At 40.9% G+C, this 22,865-nt stretch overlaps 1 protein-coding gene across 1 annotated transcript; it reads left to right on the forward strand.

Moving 5' to 3' along the window:
* The first annotated feature begins 8,719 nt into the window (after positions 1 to 8,719).
* PTER (phosphotriesterase related) lies at positions 8,720 to 20,690 on the forward strand. Its single transcript, XM_075553408.1, is given in 3 exon segments — positions 8,720 to 8,731; positions 9,138 to 9,268; positions 20,468 to 20,690. Coding segments are annotated over 3 exon segments (366 nt in total).
* The last annotated feature ends 2,175 nt before the right edge of the window (positions 20,691 to 22,865 follow it).

Raw genomic sequence — 22,865 nt, forward strand, 5'->3', positions numbered from 1 at the left:
GATGTAGACTTTTTCTGGAGAATAACCAGGCATCTGTGGAGTAATAATAGAGATGTGTCTGGACGAAGCAGCCCCTCTTGGTTTCTGACCAGGATCAGGCCACCTGCATTTCATAACAATCTGCCTGCAGCCCCTTGCAAAGTGTTTCTGGGAAGGAAGTGTCTTGCAAGCTCCCTGCAATAAGGATTTTGTGAGTTTCAACACCATGGTCATTGTTACAACTGAAGAAAGGAACTTTGACACTTGGGCATAAAGTGAACACTCCAAGCACATGGGGAATTGAGTTCTAGGCCACGTACAGAAAATACCACGGTAATATACCAAAAGGAAGTTAATAGTGTAGATCACCTGCTTAATTATTACTATTTTTATAATGGGTTTCCTCTTGTCAAAAGCACTAAGGAGGAAATGAAGTTTAAGTAAGAAGGGAGCTATGGGCTTCGTAGCTAAAGGCCAAGAGTCGACCTGATGGAAGTACATGGAGTACCTTAGCCCATGGCCAGAGGAGGCTTTCATGGATTCTTCTGCCAGCTGCAAAACCCACTCTGGGTTCTTTCAGAAAGCAGACAAGCAAGATACAAACACAAGATACAAACACAACTGAATCTGATGTGGGGTCCACTTTCAGATCACACAGCAAAGTGATAGCAGATGAAAACTTTTCATTTCAGATAAAACAAAAAGCTCACTGCTATAGAGGAAAGTCCAACCCACAGGAATGAGACAGGACAGTGTAGAACGGCCCCTGTGAGTTTCTGACACTGTGACTCTAGGAGAGCAGAACGCCTCATCTTTCTCCCTCAGAGTGGCTGTTGGTTTGGAGCTCCTGTAATAGTAAACAGTATTCATGGTCCTCTTAAAGACTATAACAAGTAGGTGAGAGTGAATGAGTCCATGAAGCTGTGCTTAATGTTTTAATGTATTAAGTATATGAAATGAAATGCTAGAGTTGAGAGTGTTTTTGAAACTGTAGCGGCCAAGACAGAGGTTAGATGTTATTATCGTCTTCATCACATGCACGAACCATGTCCTCTCCTTTGCCCCTCTGTTCTTTCTACTCAGCTGGCCTACAGACCCTGCACTAAATCATCGCTTTACACACGTTTCCTTGCTCTCATTCAGAGTGTTTTTGACACTGAACCAAAACCTTCAGCACAAGGATAAGACCTGGAATACAAAGGGATTTTCAAAGTAGAACCAAATGTTTTCTACCAGCCTTAAAAGACAAAGTAAGTGATAACTGTATATACTTTTTTCTTTTTGTGTATTCTTAAAGAGCTCAATGCCATTGAGTTGATACCAATTCAAAGTGACCCTATGGGACAGGGTAGAACTGCCCCTGTAGGTTTCCCAGACTGTAACCATTTATGGGAGCAGAATGCTTCATCTTTCTCCCTTCAAGAGGTTGATTGTTTTGAAGTGCTGATCTTGAGGTTACCAGTTCAAAGCATAAGCCACTACACCAGCAGGGTTTCTTAAAGACAGCCAGATACTATTATGGATGGAATTGTCTCCCCTGAAAAATATGTGTGTCTAATTCTAGCCCCCTATACCTCTGGCTATAATCCCATAGAAATTAAAGAGCAATGTACCAAGCAGAGATACAGGAAGAGAAACGCTACACTACCTGAAGATCGTCAAGGAACCAGATTGTTCCTGAAAGCCAATAGGCATAGGAAACTTTCCCCTGAAGCTGACTCTCTGAATGTAGACTTCTAACCTGTGAGAAAATACATTTACTTATTAAAGGCACCCACTGATGATGTTCCTGTGATAGTTATGGTAGTACCAGGTAACGATGACATATTCCATTTTCTTAGCTGATGACCCTAGGTTTACCATAGATCTATAACTATTCTTTATTGAGCTTATTTATTTACTTATTAGTTGTGAATCAAAGGTGCTGGTCATGCAAGAGAAGAAACCATTGAACATGAATGATAAGGAAACTACTTGATATAAAAACTTCCTCTTCATCCTGGAAAACCCCATCATATTTTACAAACAGCATTGCAATGGCTTTATCCACCTTGAAGAAAAGACTTTCTTCTATGTGCAATGCCAAAGCTCTTTTGCCTCTCCTAATCACCTCACTGACTGTTTAGGGCAAGAAAGGAAAAATGCATGCCTTAAAGGATAAGAAATTGAAGTAAGGACAATGCAATTGCTTATGGGTGTGGAATATGGAATGAGGAAAACTGGCCGAGGTTAACACCTCCAAGAATCATGAGCTCACTGATGACTGGGGGGGCAGGACCTCTGGTTAATCGTTGTCTGGAATACGTCAAGAAGAGTACATTTCCCCATGAAACAATCCTTTCTCCAAGGGAGAAAACTCAAGTCACTTGCAAAAATGCAACCTCCATCGCACCTTGGCAGTCCTGAAAGTCATCCAAATGAATGTCAATGGAATGTAGTTCAGTCACCTTAATAGACGTCCATGGCACAGAAGGCTCTCTAGGTCTTTGTCATTGGATTTCGTTCTCCATAGAGTAATTGCCAAGCAAGAGAAATAGGGACACTGTGGTGAGTGGGTGAGGGGACATTCTCATTTCAGAAGGGGTACTGTGGTCTAAGAATGTGGATTCTAAAAAAATAATAATGATTAATTTTTTAAAAGAAAGTGGATTCTAAAGACCAAAGCAACTTAGGTTGATTTGCAGGGCCCTTGGTTTGGAAGCTGAGTTACTTAACTTCTTGGATCCTCGGTTTCCTCATACGTAAAGTGAGTGGCTACACTGTTCTGATGTAGTTTTTGCATGAATGAAATAGACATATACTAAATATCTGATAACTGGTGTTTATTTCCTTGCTTCACCTACCTCCCCAGCCTAACCCTCATCGACACCTGACACCACTTTCTATTTCTTCCAACTTTCCATTGGAAATGATCTTTTTTAGTTATATCTCTATTAATTTCTATTCTTGTTTGGCTTTTTTTCTTTTATTATTAGGGGCTCATACAACTCTTATCACAATCCATACATACATCAATTGTGTAAAGCGCATTTGTACATTCATTGCCCTCATCATTCTCAAAACATTTGCTCTCCACCTAAGCCCCTGGCATCAGCTCATCATTTCCATACATCCAAACCTTAGCTTTTTAAGGACAGTAAATTTATCTGCCCCTTTTCTTTAGCTGCATTTTCCTAAGATCCAAAATTCTAACTTATTGTTGTTGGGTGCCAGCCACTGAGTTGGTTCCAGCCCATAGTGACCCAATGTACAACAGAACAGAACCCTGCCTAGTCCTATGCCCTGGTCATCATCGTTGTTATGCTGGAGCCCATTGCTACAGCCCTGGAGTCCACCTCATCAAAGGTTGTCCCCTCTTTTGTTGCTCCTCTACCTTGCCAAACACGATGCCCTGTTCCTGTGACTGGTCACCCTCTCCTGATAACATATCCAAAGTATGGGAGATGAACCCTCACCATCCATCCTTGCTTGGAAGCAACATTCTGACTACACTTCTTCCAAGACAGATTTATTACTTCTTTTGGCAGTTTTGGTACTTTCAGTACTAGCTCAGATGCTCTTAACTAAAGAAATATTTCTCCTTTGTAATAATGATGTGTTTATGCTTGTGTCACATGCTATTCTACAAAGTAAGAATCTTCAGGGGTCAAGTCTATGTATCCCTGCAGATGAGTCTTATTGAACAGTGTTACATCTTCTTCTACCTATAGAGACAGTCTTTATATAATATTCATATTAGAGGCAACATTTATATATATGACATTTGGAACACTTGGTCCTCACATTCCAAACTCCTTATATTTTTCCTTGTATAATTTTTATATCATTTTATTGGGGGCTCATAGAGCTCTTATCATAATTCATATATGCATCCATTGTGTCAAGTCCATTTGTACATTTATTGCCATCATCATTTTCAAAACATTGTCTTTCTACTTCAGCCGTTGGTATCAGATCTTCATTTTACCCCCTCCCTCCCTCATGAACCCTTGATAATTGATAAATTATTATTTTCCATGTCTTACACTGACCAATGTCTCCCTTCACCTACTTTTCTGTTGCCCGTCACCCAGGGAGGGGGTTATATGTTGAGGTAGTTAGTTTATTGTGCCAGCCTGGCCAATAAACACATGTGGGATTAATGGAAGATATTGTGATTGGTTCCCCTTTTCTCCTCCCACCTTCCCTTTATCCTCCTAGTATCACTACTCTCATTATTGGTCTTGAGGGATTTATCTGTTCCGGATTCCTTGTATTTCCAGCTCTTATCTGTACCCGTGTACATGCTCTGGTCTAGCTGTACCCAATTCCTCTTTGAATGAGACTTGTCTAAGGCTAGAGCCACAGGTCTTCCATTTGGAAGCTGAGTTTTAACTGGAGTTAAACATTTGAGGCATTTAACATTGCCCCCAAATGATGCGAGGTCTTGGGGTCCATGATAAGATTTTGGCTTCTCCTCTGGGAGAAATGAGGAGTCATTGGAGGTAATGACGCACAGAAAGGACCTGATTTGACTAAGGTTTAAAGATGACACTTTGGTTGCTGTCTAAACAAATTCTGTGGAACAAATTCAGAAGCAGAGAGGCCAGTTGGGAAGCTGCCATAGGGCTCCTGCAAGAGACAGCAGTAACTTGGACCAGAAAGGGAGTAACTTGCATGGATTTTATTTTGAAGATCAAGTGCTAGCTTGATATGTTATACAAGGGGGTACCCCCCAAAACCAATGCTCATTTGTTTTCTTAGGTGAGGGGGATAGGGCATTTGGAGTTTGTGCCACCAGGTCAGACTGTTCATCAAGGTTTCTGTTTAGAGTTTCTGAAAAGATTGTGTAACAGCCTGATTTGTGGCAGCTGTGGGGCTGGTTTTGCCACCGCGACAATGCACCTGCTCATGCAGTCATCTCAGTGTGCAAGTTTTGAGCAAAAAAACACACAAATAAGCCAGCAGGCCTCTCTTGCCCCATGCACCTTACTCACCAGATCTCACCCCATGTGACCTTTTTTGTTTCCACAAATGCAGAGGAATTTGACGACATAGAAGAGGTGACGAAAAGAAACTAGAGAGGTGCTATGAGACATCTAAACAGATGAGCTTGATAAATGTTTCCAAGAATAGAATCACAGATTTGACAACTGTATTAACTATAATGCAGAGTACTTTGAAGGTGATAAGGTTGTTGTGTTAAAAAAAAAAACAGTTAAATACCATATATACTTGTGTATAAGCCAAGTTTTTCAGCACATTTTTATGTAGTTTTTGTGGTAAAATTAGATGCCTCGGCTGCTATTCGGGTTGTCTTATACTCGAGTATATACAGTACATAGCTTTGGGGGGGAAATTCCATTTGGGGAGGGGAGGGAATGTGAAAGTGAAAAAAGAAAACAAGGATGACAACAAGAAATTTGGCCTTGGAAAGTAGAAGGGTGAACTTGGCACGAAATAATAGAGAGAAAGAAGTTGGAGCAGTCGATTTAAGACAGAGGATGAAGGATCAAATTACTCAGCTTCCAACTAGAGATGGCAAGCAGGCTGTATTAGTCCAGGGACCTTGTTCAGAGATGTGCACTGGAGCTCAAGATAGAGGCCTGGTAGGAAGCCTCAGATTCTTCGGCAACAGCATCAGCAGTACCTACCCCACTGAGCACTTATGAGGATTAAATCAGTTGGCATTTGCAAGTGGTGTAGAGCAATGTCAGGTTTGTCATAAGGAAGTGCCTGGTGGTCATGATCAATGTCCTATGTTTCTTCCCTTCAATCCCTTGACCATGCCCCTTAAATTGTCCAAAACAACAGCAAAGGCCTAATCTTTCTTCTATGTAGCCACACACTAGACCAGCGATTAAAGACCTCTCAATTAAAGACCTCCTTTCTTGCCTTCCTGAATTTATCACCCCCGAATTTCCCCCATGCTGCCTTATGTGGCTAATTTTTCTTTTTTTTTTTGTTCCCAAGTATATTTTGAAGTTACTAATATCCAAATAAAGAAAATGACTATGTGGGCTTTCATTCAATACAATCCTGGATAATATACTTTAAGATGAAAAATATTACAGTAGAAGTTATATAGTACAATGGTTAAGAAAATAGAGTCTAGCCTTGAACCAAATTCAATTTCCAATGTGTCACTTTGAGTATCTAATCTCTCAATTATCAATTTTCTCAATTTTCAGATTAAAAGTAGATGGCATTGTGGAGAGTATTAAATAAGATAATAAATGTAAAACAGTTAGCACAATCACAGACACATAGGTATCTGTTCTGGAGAGGACTTAGACTCATGGTGACTTCACATACAATAGAATAAAGCATTGTTCAGTCCTCCATCACACTCACGAATGCGAGCATCTTTGAGACTATCACTGAGCTACTGCGCCACTTCATTCCACCAAGGGTTTCCTTCTCCCTTGTTGGCTCCCTAATTTGTCAAACATGACGCCCTTCTCCGGTGATATATTCTTCCTAATGAGGTGTCCAGGTGCTTTGGTGGCACAGGGAGGTACACCTTGGGCTGCTAACCACATGGAAGTAATGTGCAACTACCAGGTGTTCCATGGGAGAAAGATGGGACATTCTACTTCCTAAAAGAGTACAGTCTCAGAAACCCACAGAGGTAGCGGTACTCTGTCCTACGGGTTCACTATGAGCCAGAATTGACTTGATGGGAGTGAGTTGGGTTTTCATAATGATATTCCCAAAGGAAGAGAGTCAGACAATGCTCTGTGCCATCCATAAAATTTCAGTAGCTACTTTTTGAAAGTAGATCACCAGGCCTTTCCTCCAACTCTGTCTTTGTCTGGAATCCTTGCTAAAACCCGTCTAGCATCAATGAATCCACTGGTATGTGAAATACCATGGTCATAGCTTCCAGCATCACCACAACACATGAGTTACTGCAGTACAAAAACTGAACAGGTGTGTAGTGGGGGCACATACGTGTTTGTACTGATTGGGCGATATGATGATGATGATAAGCAACGTCCCTTCTTGCTTTCAATTGGAACAAACACTTAAAAGATGTTTCTGATGGCTTTAGAGCGGCTAAGTGGACTTCTCACTGAAGTGCATTCCATAACATAAAACTTAATATGTAGGACACTTAGCACCAAGGACCTAAGCTAAAGACAGAGAAGACATTAGAAGCGGAGACAGGGTTGGAGCCCATTTGCCATTAATGCCCACCCCCTCATTGACTTCCCTTCTTTGCCCAGCTCCTCGGTCAGATAGACTAGAATGGACTCATTGTGCTTATTTTATTTTGAAGTTTGTTCTTTGGAGAAAACACAAAATATATTCTACCAAAGGGCATGCTCTTTTAACTCTGTCATTTAGAAAGCAATGGATGGTCTCCATGGTGGGAAGACAGAAACAGAGTAATGCTGATAAGAGATAGTAAAGCAGTAATGAGCATTTTCTAGTATAAAGGAATGTTTGGTTTGGGTTGTTTTTTTTTATCCTCCCTTCCTAAAACTTCAGCGTGAAGTATAAGTTATGGTAACGTGGTGACTGGAATAAATGAACCAGTCACTCCTCAGGTGTGGTTGCTCAGATTGAAAGTCAGTGGTCATTTCCAGGGTGCATCCCAGGAAAGCAGAAGCCCCTTGCACCCATGGCCCACAGAGCCTCAATTAGCCCCCGCATGGTTTGAAAGAAAAGCTTTGAAAATACTTCTGACCTCTTACTTCTGACCTCTTAGCAATAGATTTATACTTATATTAGTGTTTTAATCCTTGCATCGTGGAGTTGCCAAAGTATAGAACATCAGAGCTGGATGAAAGCCTGATAAGATAATGGGTGACAGATATTCTCAACTCTTTTCCAGAACAATTCTGGGTTCCCAAAACACTTTCTATTGCTAAGTCTCTAATTCCCTTATACAATGTCCCTTGGATATATTTCCCCTCACATTTCCTTTTTACACATTGTTTCCTCAGAGTCTGAATCTTTGGAGTCTTTTAGGTTACCTTCACCCATTCCGTGGCCTAAATGTTTTGAGATAATCTATTCTCACTCCAGTTTCTCTGCTCCCGTGTCTGTCTCCTGTGTTTAATTTGAATTTCTTTCCCTTCTCTCTTCACTTACCTAGCCTTACCCTCTGAAATCGTGATGTATAAATAGTCTCTCTAATGAAATGAAAGACATTCTCAAGAATGACTACAAAGTAATTCAGATTATTTTAGAAAAGCATCCTTGAGTGTAAATAACCCTATTAATATTTCCCCTTAAAGGAAAGATAAAATAAACCTCTAAATGATATTCACATAGGCTCTGGAACTGATTTCAGAACCATTCATGAAATTTAAAAGAAAAGACTTGGTAGCTTACAGCCAAATCTTAATATCATTATATTTTTTTACCCAGATTATATCATTTGCCTAACTCACCAGGCCGAATACCAAATTTCCTTTGATCGTTTTCAAAGTTCACAGCAGCGCTCTTCAAAGAATAACAACATACCCCATTAAGGAATTTCAGGTGGTGCTGTTGGGTAAGCCTTGCACTGCTAACCAGAACAAAGACGGACTGTCTCCCCCCACAAGTACTCACAGCTTCAGAAACCATCTGTAGGGGTGCTATGAGTCAGAATCCATCCAACGGCACTGGTTTTGATTAGGGACTTTCAAGGATTTTCAAAAGGGACATCATGTTTAGAAAAGTAAAGGGTCAACAACAACACAAATGAAGACCCTCAACGTGACCGATGGACACAGTGGTTGCAATAACGAGCTCAAACACAGTGGCAATGGGGAAGATGGTACGGGGCCCAGCAGTGTTCCCTTCTGTTGTAGATAGGGCCACTGGGAGTTGGAGCCAACGGAACAATGCTCAAGGACAAGCATTTTTTTCAAGATGGTGGCACATATTCTAAAAACAATTCTGAAGGCGATTTTTTTATTGACAGCATAATTAAAACAAGTGTATAATAATTCCTTAAGGAAAGTCCTTTAGAAAAAGGAAACTTCCTTTTGGATGGGTAAGTTCTTTTCTGTCCGGTAACAAGTTGAACTTATTATTTTGTGGTCACATCACGAGAGCCAACTAAAAGTTGTGTTCCTTAACTTAAACTATGTTCTAGTACAGACTGTGCTTAAAACTTCTAATCTGCGCGTGTGGAAACGATGCTCTTACTCAAACCAATATGTCTGTTTTATTGTCTCTAGGATAAGCAGGAACTACTGGAGTCTGCTCAAGTTGGCTATTACTTAGAAAATGATTTCTTTCATACTGAACTCCTTCATTGTCAATTCAACCCAGAGACTGACATGCCCAATGATAATAAAAGAATTAGAGAGTAAATATAATGAAATCTCTCACCGTGTTCCCTTTTTTACTAGCCCGTGCGGATTGTCATATCTGGGTGAATATTAGCAAAGATTCAGGCTGAATCCGAACCCTGCAGAGAAAAAATATATTTAGACTGTTTCAGGGAGAAAACCTCTAGATATTATTTCTAGGAGAAAATGAGTCATCCTGAGTAGACAAAACCTTAGCAGAGTCTTAGAAGTTCAGTATAGATGGACAGCTGACTGGAAACACAGATAAAACTCCACTGCTGCCTTCATAATAAGAGAACAAAATACAGTCTCCTCTTGTTAGCCCTAACTAATAAACAACATCTTTCTCACAATGACCACCTTAAAGTCATCACGTACACTGAATATTTGAAATTTTCCTTAAAAGTATTCACTAAAGTGGTAACTACAACTTCAGTGCTAAAAGTGCTGCTGAAGACCATGTGAAAACTCCACCACGCACAATTCTTGAGTATGTGGTGAAAGTAAACAATGATAGGAATCTTTTCCTGCCAACAAGTAGAAGATCTCAGGGTGAGAATGTCTACCTGTTTGGGCCTTGGTCTATATATATATTGTGAGGTAAAGATAACCCAAAAATAAACACTGCCATTGAGTCAATCAACGGAGACTCTAAAGGACAGAGTCTGTGAGATTCTGACTTGATCATTCTTTAGGGGAATAGAAAGCCCCGTCTTTCTTCTGCAGAGGCCTTTGTGGTTTCAAACTGGGAACCTTGCAGTTAGCAGTTCAATGTATACCCACTGCTACCGGGGCTCCTTAATGATAAGGATGAGTTTAGCTTGGGAATATTTCAGTGCTGTTCTCCAGTGGGCCCTGAGATAAGGATGGGAAGTGCAGTGTAGATATTTGTGCTGAGACATACATTTTAGGCTATGTGACAGAACTATGGGAATAGATGAGATCACCCAGAGAAGAAGATGGGGACAGAACCCTGGAGAACACTGACATTTCATGGATGAACTCAGGGACAGTAGCTCAAGAACAAGTCAAGGAGGAGTTTTCAAGTAATAACAATAGCAGGGAAATACATTATTATGGAAGGCAGCGGAGAGAAATGCTTAAGTGAAATGTATCCATTAGATTCCGCAGCCAGAAGGCTCACATTTCACAATAAGTAGGAAAAACTTGATCTATGAGAGGTAGGTGGGGGAAAGGAGAGAATGTGAAGAAGCTTGGTAGCAAAGGGAATTAGGGACCTAAGACCAAGTCTAAAAAACAATACAGGATGATTTTGGTAAGACTTGAAGGATGCTCGTGTGGCTGAGAGCAAGCGGAGAGGGAGAATGGATGGATGGATGGACGGATGGACGGATTAATGAGGTAGTCGTGACTATTTGTTCAGGTTGCTAAATAGTTTATATGAAGTATTAATAAACTACCAGGAGTTTTTAACTCAGTGTGAGGCATTTCAATGTTAATATTTAAAAACCTGCAGACATAGTCAGTGTAGAGCAAAACTCCTGAGAAGCAAACAGTAGGTCGGATGAAAGGGGGGATGTTTCCTCCATTGAAATGAGAGGGGATGAAGTGGGTAATGGTGTGAATGCAAATAAATGTCTTAGATGATGGGAGCAGGAAGCTCAGGCCAGCAGTGAACATATTCTCTACTGTCCCCGTGAAGTAGACATGTAGTCACACACCGGAAGAAGGAGTCAGGCAGAATCATGGAATGAAGAACAAAGACTGGGAATGGTGTTAGGCAAATGAGAGAGCTATGGACTACAGACATGTTGCTGAGAAACCCATTTAAAGTTATAGCTCGTGGATTTCTATTGGCACTCACGCATGTAATTTGGTGATTTTTTTTCCCTTCCAAATTTATTTTAGTTTGGTAGTAAGACTACAGAAGGTTGCGAATAGATGCAGAAACTGTGAACAGGTAGAGAGATCCAGGTTGGGGTTCCATCTGAAAGATGCGCTGATGGCCAGTGAGACAAGGGAGCAGTTGAGATAAGAGTCACGAGGGAAGTTGGAAAGAGAAGAGTATGTAGACAGAATAAGTAGCTATAAATAAATAAAATAGCATGGGGAAATAAGCTCAATAAAATGGGTAAATATACATAGTAGAGAAAATATTGTGACAAAGGTGAAGGATGTCTCTTGTAGCCAGTTTGGGAACTTGAACTTTAAGCTTTCAAACTGGGAGTAGAAGTAGGACATAGATATGACTATTGGAAACTCACTAAAATGGGAGTAAACAAAACTGGGGTTGTTAAGTGGAGTCCAGAAACCGTGAATCTCAAGTATTGATATGCATTCATTCTGGAGCTGAAGGGAAGACCGTAACCTCTGACAATTGGACCAACCTTAGGTCCTTTTCGTGAGGCAGCAGAACTTTAGATGTGTAGGCTTTCTGACTTCACCTCCTTAGTTACCTCATTAACAATAAAAATGCTTCAAGATTAATATTGTTAAAAGGGTGCAGTACATTGAATTATGTAATAATTTAATGCTTTAGCTATAAACATGTAACTTCCACCAAATGTCTGGCTAGAACTAGGCAAATGAGGTGTCTGTGGCCCACTAAGGGTACTGAATAGTTTGTTAAGAACGTAAATAAAGTACGTGTGGCACCCTTGTGGGACTAGGACCATGACAATAAGGTGTATGTAACCCTAATCAGGAGATTGAATAGTTATCCCACTCTGCTAGGCTTAAAATAAGCCAATAGAGAGGCAATAACATTGAACCTCATGACCACTCAGAAAAACAAATCCATATGTAGAGTGGATTCTTTGAACCAGGGATCCTTGAGCTGAGAACCTCCTGGACCTAGGAAATAGAGAAGAGAGCCGTAATGTTTTTCTGAGAATGAATTACAGAAAGAAGCAACTGAGCAACAGTAGCAAAAGACCAACCAGAGGCCATGTGATGAGCTTCCATGTCCAAAGAAGGAGAAAGCTGAGTGACCCCAGGGGGAAGTTTTCTGGCCAAATGAGATGCCTCTGGGCAATTAGTGGAGCTAAGTTTGCCCATCCATAGTGCCAGATCGGAGCATGATCAGCCTGAGACTTTCAGACTGAGTAGGGGTACCTCTGGACACTTATCAATAAAGCTAAAAGAGCATGGTTATACTTGCCTGGTCAGAGCAACAGTCAAAGGGCAATGAGACCAAGAGGCTGAAGGGCAGAGAGAAGTATCCATGTGGACACTGCTGTGAAGAAGCTGTCCTCATTGAATAGCTACATCCTGAGGCTTTTCTGATCCTGAAGTACATAACCTGTTCCTTCCCTAAAAAATCCCATTATTGTGCATATTGTCTGTGAGTTCCACATGGTCACTGGATTTTATCAAATCAGCAGAGAAGTAGAGTGTGATGTGGGAATTGGAAAAGTGTTTGGAGGATGGACACACGTCTGACCTTTACTTCATAGGAATCAGCCTTGGGCTGTTGAGCTTGACCCTCCTCCCCTCTGTGACGTCAGAGGATGGTAGAGCCCTTTGACACACTCAAGACTTACAGAGAACAAGTTGATAAATATTACACCAGTTGTAAAAGGAAGGCTATTCTGAGTTCTACATTCAAGAACTACTTTGACTTGATCAATGATGCTAAGACTCTTTTGCTTTCTTAGTCCTCAATCAGGTCCTTGCCAAACCAATCTTTTATTTCTTTTGTTTTATGTTTTTAATTTATTGTCCAAGAACAGCATTCAATATGGGCAAATATGTTTTCCTTACTAGTTGGGGCTATATACAGAAGTCTTTATTTTTTACTTGAACTCACTGCCATAGAGTCGGCGCTGGCGCATAGCAACCCTACGGGTCAGGATAGAATTATTCTTGTGAGTTTCTGAGACGCTAACTCTTTACAGAAGTTACAGGAACCCCATCTTTCTCTTACCTTCACCCACAGCTATCTGCAATTCAAGGAAGTAGTGCGGTAGGTCTTCCTCATCATTCATGGTCTCAAAAAAAAAATTGAAGGATTCCCTGAAGGATGGCCTCCACACATGCTTTCCAATTCACCTGGAGCAAACCTAGCCTGTGCCCAGGACCCACTTACTTCTCCTAAGCTTCTTGTGGTAGAGAGGTGTCTTTTTCGAAACCTTGTGCCTTCTCTGAGGCTTGTAGATCTCCTGGGACACAAGAAAGAGGATCCATAGAGGAGACCCTATGATGGAAATCCACACAAGGCAGGTGTGACCGCCCTCTACAGAGTTCCACGCTGCTGAGGAAACCTCAGTCTGGCCTCTATGGTGATCTTGCCAATGTAGGGCAATTCCGCCCAACACCGGTGGGACCCTGCACTAAAAGGGCACACAAATGTGCCACCTTGGGGTAGGGTTTAAACCCCTCCAGCCCCACATTCAGGGCATCAGGGCTCAGCGATCTCTTCCCTCTTTATTTTTCTCTTCTCTTTCTTCTCTTTCCCACCACAGTCAATCTTAGCAAGCAGTTATGTCTTTCTCCCTTTTTCTCTTTCTTCTTTCTTTCTTCTTTTCTGTTTCTCTCCTCTCCCTCTCTTTCCTTCAACACGCCACTGCTGGCTCCCTGGCCCCTACTGTCTGCCTAGGAAAACTCCACCCACCCAGTGGGGAGAGCTCCAGCCTGCCCCTGTGCCAGTGCTGCCCACACCACAAGGCAATGCTACATACGACATGACATAGAGCTCAGCTATCTCTTTATCTGTTTTTTCTTCTCTTTTTTTGCTTCCTTGTTTTCTTTCACTTTTTCTTCTTTGTTACCCCTTCTTCTACCTCTTCTCTCTCTCCTGCCACAGTCTCAGCAGATTCAGTTTTCCTTTTTTGTTATTTACTGTTTTTGACTGTTTTCACTTTTGTCTTTGCATTTTCCAGTGTGTGTGTGTGTGTGTGTGTTTTATTTTTTTCTTGTCTTTGCTTTCTCCTTTCCCTATTTTTATTCTCTTCTCCCTCTCTTTCCTTTCACAAGCCACTACCAGCCTCCAGGCCACTCCCCTCTGCCTAAGGCAACTCTGCCTGCCCAGTAGGGGGAGCCCCATTCACACGTGTTGGCTTTACATGCAGCTGGGGAAATCATGCCCATCCTCCACCGTACCCCAAGCAGCTGGAGATCTCTGCTTCAAATTGGGGAAACTCCAGCCTACACCCCAAGGCTCTACAAGTGAGTGGAGGAACTCATGCCCACCACCGGTGGTGCTCTATGCTGCTGCAGAAACATCCACCCAACCTCCATGGCAATCTCTCCAACTAGGGTAACTCTGCCTGCCATCTATGGTGCTCTTTGTGGGTGTACAAAGTGGGGTACACCCACACACCCTCTGCAGCACCCCAGTTGCAGAGGGAAACATGACGTGCCACCTGAGGCACTCTAAGCACCATGAGACACACCACTATGGCTTATTGAGAGATCATCCATTGAAACTCCACCTTCGTGGGCCCACAACCACCTGACCAGCATCCCGTAAGAGGACTACCCAACCCACATTCCAAATAACAGAAAACTGACTGGCTAGGGTAAGAGTGAAACCACAGTAGGATACAGCAGTAGCCTGTCTCTCCAGTGCAGCTACCTGCAGATGGTTCGTAGAAGAACTCATATCAGTCCCCCAAGAGAAAGCCCAGTGCTCTTCAAATCTGGAAGATGGCACCAGGCTCCTCTAAAACAACACGTAAACTGCAATCAGCTTCAACAGCCTCAACAAAAAAGCAGGATAAACAGAAGACAATGCCAGAAGAAATGATGAACCTACTGACATTGCATAGAAGTGGACATTGACCTGCAACAGAAAGAAATGTTCAGAATGAATGCTACTTGGAGTCATATAGGATATGAGAGAAGCAATACAGAAAAAGGATGAAATGATAGAGGAAATAAAGGCAACACACCAACAGGAAATACAAGCTTTAAGGGATGAAGCAACAAAATCCAGTAGCCAATTAACAGAATTTGCCAAAAGACTTGAGGAGGCAGAGAATCACACCAGTGACCTAGAGCAAGAGTGTGACGCTAGCAACCTGTGGGCTGCATGTGACCACTGAGGTAATTTTTTGTGGCCCACGATGCTCTGAAATAAAATTGAAATAGAAAAAACATTGTTATGAAGAAAATAGCACTTAGGGGAGATTGAGGCAACACTGTGCACACAATTCCCTCATTACATTTTATTCAGAGTATTGGATTATTGGAGTAACATTCCAAAAATTGAAGGGAAATAAAGCAAACCCAAGAATGCTATTCCCGGCCAAGTTTTCTATTAATATAGATGGAGAAGTAAGAGTCTTCCCAGACAAGGAAAAAACTCAAAGAATACATATAAAGAAACCTACTAAAGATCCTTGCCAACCCAGTATGAGCAGAAGATCAACACACACCGAATACAAATAAGTGACCATCACATAGAACCACTCCACCCAGAGGGCAACAAAGGGAAAAAACACCCCAAGATAGCATTAGCTCAATAGTGGAAACCAGGAGAGAATGAACCACATACACAGCACAAACTGATAAGAGAGGTGGGTAGGAAAACACCCAACACAAAAGGTACAAAATGAAATTACAGAGTCCACAGATAGATGTAATAACACTGAATATCAATTAACTGAATTCAGGCATTAAAAGGCAGAGGCTAACAGACCGGCTCAGAAAACATAACTGATTGATCTGCTGCCTACAGGAGACACATATCAAGCTTGCAGACAAAAGCAGGTTGAGAATTAAAGACTGAAGAAAAATATACCAAGCAAAAGGCAATGCAAAATAAGCAGGGATGGCCATCTTAATCTCTGAAAAAATTGATCTCAAGGCACAAGTCATTACAAGAGACAAGGAGGGGCACTATATAATGCTCAAGGGAACAGCAGACCAAGAACCAGTGAGACCATGAGCATAATAAATATATATGTGCCCTACAAGAGACCTTGAGACTTTGAACTAGTTACAGGCTTTTCCATTTTTGTCAGTGGCTTTCTTTTTGTTATTGTTATTTTGTATTTGGTTTTGCTGCTGTTGTTATTATTTTGTTGTTTTATTTGGATTTGCCTGTTTTTTGCCCTTTTTAATGTATCTGCATGTCTATCTAGATAAGAGAGGTGGGGTAAATAATTCAGAGATGAAAAGAACAGGACCAATGGCCCCGGGGGGGATACGGGAGAAGGGGAGGTGGGAGAAAGGAAGGGGTGTGGGGAACCAACCCAGAGACAAGGGAACAACAAGAGAACTAAAATCCATGGAAGGAAGGTCATAGGATGCCTAGCAGGGCTCAATCAACGGCAATGTAGCAGCGAGGAATTACTAAACCTGAATGAAGGCCTAAAATGATGGTGGGACAAGAGGAAGTAAAAAGGAAATAAATGAAAGAACCAGGAGGCAAAGGACATTTATAGAGGCCTAAATACAGGCATGTACATATGTAAATATATCTATAATGAGAGGGGAATAGAACTATGTACTCATATCTATATATTAAGAATTAAGGTTGCAGATAGACATTGGGCCTCAACTCAAGTACTCCCCTCAATGCAAGAACACTTTGTTCTAACAATCCAGCGTTCTGTGATGCTCAGCTTCCCAACATGATCACTGAAGATATGCTGAAGATTGCATAAGCAAATGTGGTAAAGAAAGCTTATGGTGCCCAGCTATCAAAAGTTATAGCATCTGAGGTCTTAAAGGCTAGCAGATAAACAAGCAGCCATCTAGCTCAGAAGCAGCAAAGTCCACATGGAAAAACATCAGCCTGTGTGATAATGGGGTGTCAATGGGATCAGGTATCTAAGGCTCAGAATAAGGTGAATGGGAAGGGGAGTCATGGACTGTAGACCCCACAAGGTGAATGGGGAGGGGAGTCATGGAGTGTAGACCCAATGCCCATCTGTAGACAATTGAACACTCCCTCACAGAAGGGTCACAGGGAAGAGATGAGCCAGTCAGGTGGCAGTATAGCACCGATTAAACGCACAACTTTCCTCTAGCTCTTTGGTGCTTTCTTCACCCCATTATCATAACCTTTCTACTTTACAAATCAGGTTAGACCAGAACCTGCACACTGCTACATTTAAGAGTCTGCAAGACAGGGAATCCAGGATATATAAGCCCCTCAGGGCCAACCAGGAGAGTAGAGATACCTAGAGGATTAGGGGAGGGTGTGGGGAGAAAGGGAGAACAGATCACCAGGATCAAACTAGAACCCCCTCCCAGGGAGATGAATAACAGAAAAGTGGATGTGGGGCAATGGCGGACAATGTAAGATATGGAAAAAATAATCTATAACATATCAAGGGTTCATGAGGGAAGGTGGGTGGAAGAGGGTGGGGGAAGAAATGCCAAGCTGATGTGAGGGGCTCAAGTGGGAAGAGAATGCTTTGAAAGTGATGATCACACATATGTACAAATGTGCTTGACTCACTGGAGGAATGTATGGATTGTGATAAGAGATGTAAGAGCCCCCAATAACAGTATTTTTTTAAAAAGAAAGAATGTATTTTCTGTTATCATTTATAAGGTCATATGTAAACATTCTAGCTATATGACAATACAGCAATAATCTATGTGTATATATGTATACCTATGTATATATGTACGTGTACCTGTATATACTTACTCTTCCTTATATTAAAAGCATGCATTAGGTCACTTGACTCAGGTGTGGTGTTATTGCTAGCGTGGAGTCAGCCACCAGTGTCTGTTGAGCCCATTCACAGTGAAATGAAATGTTGTCCAGGTACCATCTGGATCAGTTGGGGGTTGGACCATTATGGACAGTAGGGATTTCATGAACTGGTTTTAACCTCCCCTGAGAGATGGGTGATGTCTGTGTGTGAGGTACACTGATCAGGAATTGAACCCAGGTCTCCAGCATGACGGTGAGAATACTATCAATGAACCACCAGTGTTTCCTGGTGTACATCAGGTTTATCCATGGATGACCTTTTGGATGGTGCTGCTCTGGTACCCCATGACCCTAACCATTTCAGGCTGTTGATTTTCATCATTCATCTGCAGTCCTTTTTCAATCCACACTAATCTAGCATGAAAGTGCAAGAACGCAGAAGCATGCTTCTGCCTACCTCTGGTTTTTAGCACCAGAAATTCAGTGTCTAACACCTGTCTTCAATCTTATGCTCCATTTCTCAAATCTTATTATATCTCTGCCTTTTTCACACTTTGTAGGCTCTCTAATATTTGTTTGCAAAACAGTAGCTCATTTGTATTTCTATAATTACTGTAATTTTTTGTCTTCTCATCTGTAGTGGTCCCTCCCTTCTGGCAGCATCTCTGTAGTCACTGTTCTTCTGCACAATAGCACAGCGTGAGGGAGGAGCTCTGATTCACGAGTGGCCAGGCTGTATTTCTTGATAGTCAGCATGCGATTATGTTTCTGTATCCATAACATTATCTTTCTTGTGAGAGAACTCGTCTGCAGATTCTTGATTGGATGCGTTCTAATGGTTCCTATTTTAAAGTAAGAGTATCTTCTCCATTATATCCTCTCGTTACTGCTTGAGAATTCACAAATTTTGTGTTTCAGGCTATCTCACAGTAATTATTTAACTGCATAATGTGCCTTTATAGTAACACCCTATCTTTTTTTTCTCAGACAAGGAAAAGAAACAAAAGCCTTTAGAAAAGACTCACAAATATAATGAAAAATTTACCCGAAAAACCTTTCCTGTGATTATCACCTTCCAGGCGGGAGACCTGGGTTCAATTCCTGATCAGTGTAGTGCACCTCACACACAGATATCGCCCATCTCTCAGTCTTTTTAGTTGTGGATTGAGATTTTTACGCCAAGTTGCAGCATGCCGAATGCGTTTTCGCCAAATCTTTCTTTCTTTTCTAAATTGTTTAACTTTCTTAGACACGTCCCCTAAATAGAACTGTTCCAAAAGGTAACTGAATATCAGAATTTTAGAACGTTACAGAAACTTCAGTGAGGCCATTGGCCCTGGTGGTACAATTGACATTTTATGTGGCACAGGCGGAGTGTATGTGCAGGAATGCAGATTTCTGGACAAAGCACCAAATCGGTTCTTCTCTGGCCTTTGCATCTCCATGGCCTGAAAATACACTGTTTTTGTTGATTTAAACTTGGGAGCTTGTGTTTCATGGGGTTTTAAATGACTGATATTTTTGGAAGTAAATCCCTAGGCTTTTCTTCCCAGGCAGTTCTGGGTGAACTTGAACCACCAACCTATTGGTTAGCAGGGAGTACATGAGCTGATGGCAACACGTAAGAGTTCTTTTTGCTTACCATAGTCATCAAAATGTTACTTGTAGGCTATACTGCTAAGAAATGCTATGGAAACAAAGAAGGATGCCTTCCTTTCAAATAGCCCCTGGAGGAAGTTGCTGCCTTCTATTTTTTATGGTGGGGATATGGAGACTGACAGGATCCTACAGAGAATCCCACAGAAGAGTATCTGCCTCCAAGTTGCAGCTCCTGCCCTTAGAGACCCACGCAAGTTAACGTGGGCACCGTCCAGAGTCCAGACACATACAGGTGATGATTGTCAGGAGGCGACACGCAGGAAAGATTACAACAGAGTGTAGCATTTTTAGATAATCTTTGGGAAGCTGTTCTTTTGTATGTTGATTAGAAATGTAAAGGAACTGCTCATAAGATAGCGTGGATTTTTATTGGTTGATTTAATGCAAAGCTTGAAGACAACCACCAAGTCAGAATTCCCATACCCTTCGAGGGGACAAATTGCTCAAAGTACATTTGCCTCCCTGCGTGAAATGACTGTCTAGCTTTGCACAGATTGTTCACTTTTATCCCAACAGGGGCTTGCTCTCAGAATGTTTTACTTGGACAAAGATTCCTTTTGTTCGCCAATTTTAATTCCCAATAGCCATTGATTTTATTTGCTAAATGAAAACAGAGAATGAGATCTGAAAAATGAATACAAATTCAGAACCAAGTTATTTAGTGAGATGTTGAAGTGGTCATTCATTCAAGCTGGCATATCCTATTAGAGGCTATCTTTGGTTCAGAATTGCCAGGCAATGTCATAAATATCACAGGCTGGAAATTTCTGTGTGCATGGAAAAGGGATCACGTTCCTGCCAGGATGCAGCAATATCTTTCTCACCACCACGCACTATTTATTAAGGGTCTCCTGGTCCTCATGCCACAAAAGTAGGCAGCATCATTACAACAAACATGATAGGTTTACCGGTAAAAAGTTTCAAGCACCCTGAAATTTTTAATGTCAACATCTGCCAGATAAAGAGTTAACGTTTTACAAAGGGTGCAGCTTCTGGTGGATGAGAGCTACCAAGATTGAATTCTGATGGCACAGGACATACAAGCAAAGCATTGACTGATGAAATATGGCGGTCACAGCAATTTGCATATCCGCGCCAACATTGTTCCTAAAATGTTACTCAGAGCTATGTCTGAGAATGCACTTGATCAGATACCAACGGAGAGCCCTAAGCAATAGCTAACATTCACGTTGGATGACTGCTGATGAGTTTACACCTTGAGTATAAAATGCAGACCGGCTGTGGGATATTAATCTGAGCTACCTAGGACTGACTAATGACTGGGAATTTTCTTTCCACGAGAATTAGAATTCTGCCTTCTTCAAAACTCACTATTAAACTGACACATCAAGAGAATGACTGGGTTGAATTGAGCCCTACAATTTTGCCTTTGTAAAACAAATAGAGAAGCATGCATATCTATTTCCAAATAACAATCTAAAGTCTGTCTCTCCTAAAGGGAGTGCTCCCCCCACCTCCTTTTCTTACTAATCTATCAGCTGCAATACTTGAAAAAAAAAATTGTAAGTGTTTCTGGTTAAATTATTCCCTTCTGGAGCAATCTACTGTTTCCTGTAATATTGATGATCCTACTAATTATCCTGCTGTTCTTTAATTAATGCTTAATGAATAATATGACGCTTTAAAATAGCTTTGGCAGCAGGGAAGTTAAATTGTGAGGCCTGTTTTTCAAAGGCCACTATGCTACAACAACAAATTTACCAAGATGAAAATATTTTGGAAGTCTGACTGTACGCTGATTGCCCATCAGTGTACTCTGTCATTTTTTGATACCTTTGAGAGTTGGGTATCCATTTTGTGGTAAAGTATGCTGTGCTTTGAGGAAAAAAAATTGGATGAGTAGGCATGAACGCACAAAGTACTGAATTATAAAATCAAATCAAAAAGTCAAAATATATTACATAATATAGTTTAATGAATTGTTACATTTATAATAACAAAGGCCACAATTTAATTAGTAAGATATAATGCAAAGAAAAGGGGGAAGAAGAAGAAGAAGAAGAAGAAGAAGAAGAAGAAGAAGAAGAAGAAGAAGAAGAAGAAAGAAAGGTTTGCCTTACATATATTCCCTTTATTTCCTTCAATTTTGTGTATGTGTGTGTTTGAATGGGTTTTTTCCCATGGGGCTAATGCAAAATAAAAATAATGCTTATTTATCTGGATTAAAGGTCATATCTATTAGAAATGACAGTCTGATTCTGGGGCTTGCTCTTTGAAATGTGCCCAGTCCTGGTATTTGTGAGTTAAGGAATAAAAATTAAAATGAGCTCTCAGTTGAAACTTAGTTGATATACACTGCTACTTCCATACTACTCCTTTGCTCCCAAGTCTCACTCTGCTACTAGGTGCCTAAAAATAAATAAATAAAAATGCAACTTCTGCAAGCCCTTGGTGTGAATTCCTCCTTCACAAATGCCTGTTGTTAAATGGAAACGAAATCTACTAGAACTCCTCCTTATCTTACATATTAGAAAGACCAAACAGAATTGGTCATCATTCTCGATGAACCGGGCAAATGCTTTTAGTCATGTAAACCATGACAGTTCCTCAGTCCGAGGCATTTCAACAAAGAAAACAACATCTTCAGATGGGAATGCCATGCATAGCTCTTTTGGAAAGTTGAGATTGCTACATAAAAGATATTTTTGGTTGATTGAAAATAATCAAGCATCCCATGTATTAGAACAGACAATACCAAAGAGGAACAAGCCGGGAGAATAAGCTAATTTCTTTAAGTGAAACAAAACAAATGCCCTTCACCAGTGAAACAAGCAGATTTTTAAGTCTCTCTCTCTCTCTCTCTCTCTCTCTCTCTCTCTCTCTCTCTCTCTCTCTCTCTCTCAACTTACTTGTCAAGAGACTTCAAAGGCAACTGAAAGAGGAGCAGATTTTTCATTGTAATTGTGGAAGTTGTCTGATAGATAGGATATATCAACATGCATTGCTAATCTTTTCCTTAGATTAAAGACATGGCTTTTGGCAGTGTAGCTAAACCAGAGAAAGGATTTGCACTACTCTCAAAATCTACTTTACTGTCAGCTTAGATCCACTTCAGGAAAAAAAAAAAAGCTCATTCAAATGCAAATAATTCATAGACATTGCAAAGGAGCGTCACCTCAGTTCTGAAGTCCTAGTCCAAACCATCTGCTCAGAGTGCAGGTAAGGAATTGATTGGTATATGATGATAAAGAAACCATAGCTTAACTTACACAAAGGTGACGACATGTGAGGCATTTTAACCTTTTTTGAAAAAAAATCAACTTTCTGAATAATCAAAGAGAAGTCATTTAAGCTATTTTGCTACTCCATTTATTTGTCATCCAAAATAAGTCCAATTATGAATATATATGTATATACAC

The sequence above is a fragment of the Tenrec ecaudatus genome, chromosome 6 (assembly GCF_050624435.1).
Source record: "Tenrec ecaudatus isolate mTenEca1 chromosome 6, mTenEca1.hap1, whole genome shotgun sequence".
In the NCBI taxonomy this organism is placed as follows: domain Eukaryota; kingdom Metazoa; phylum Chordata; class Mammalia; order Afrosoricida; family Tenrecidae; genus Tenrec; species Tenrec ecaudatus.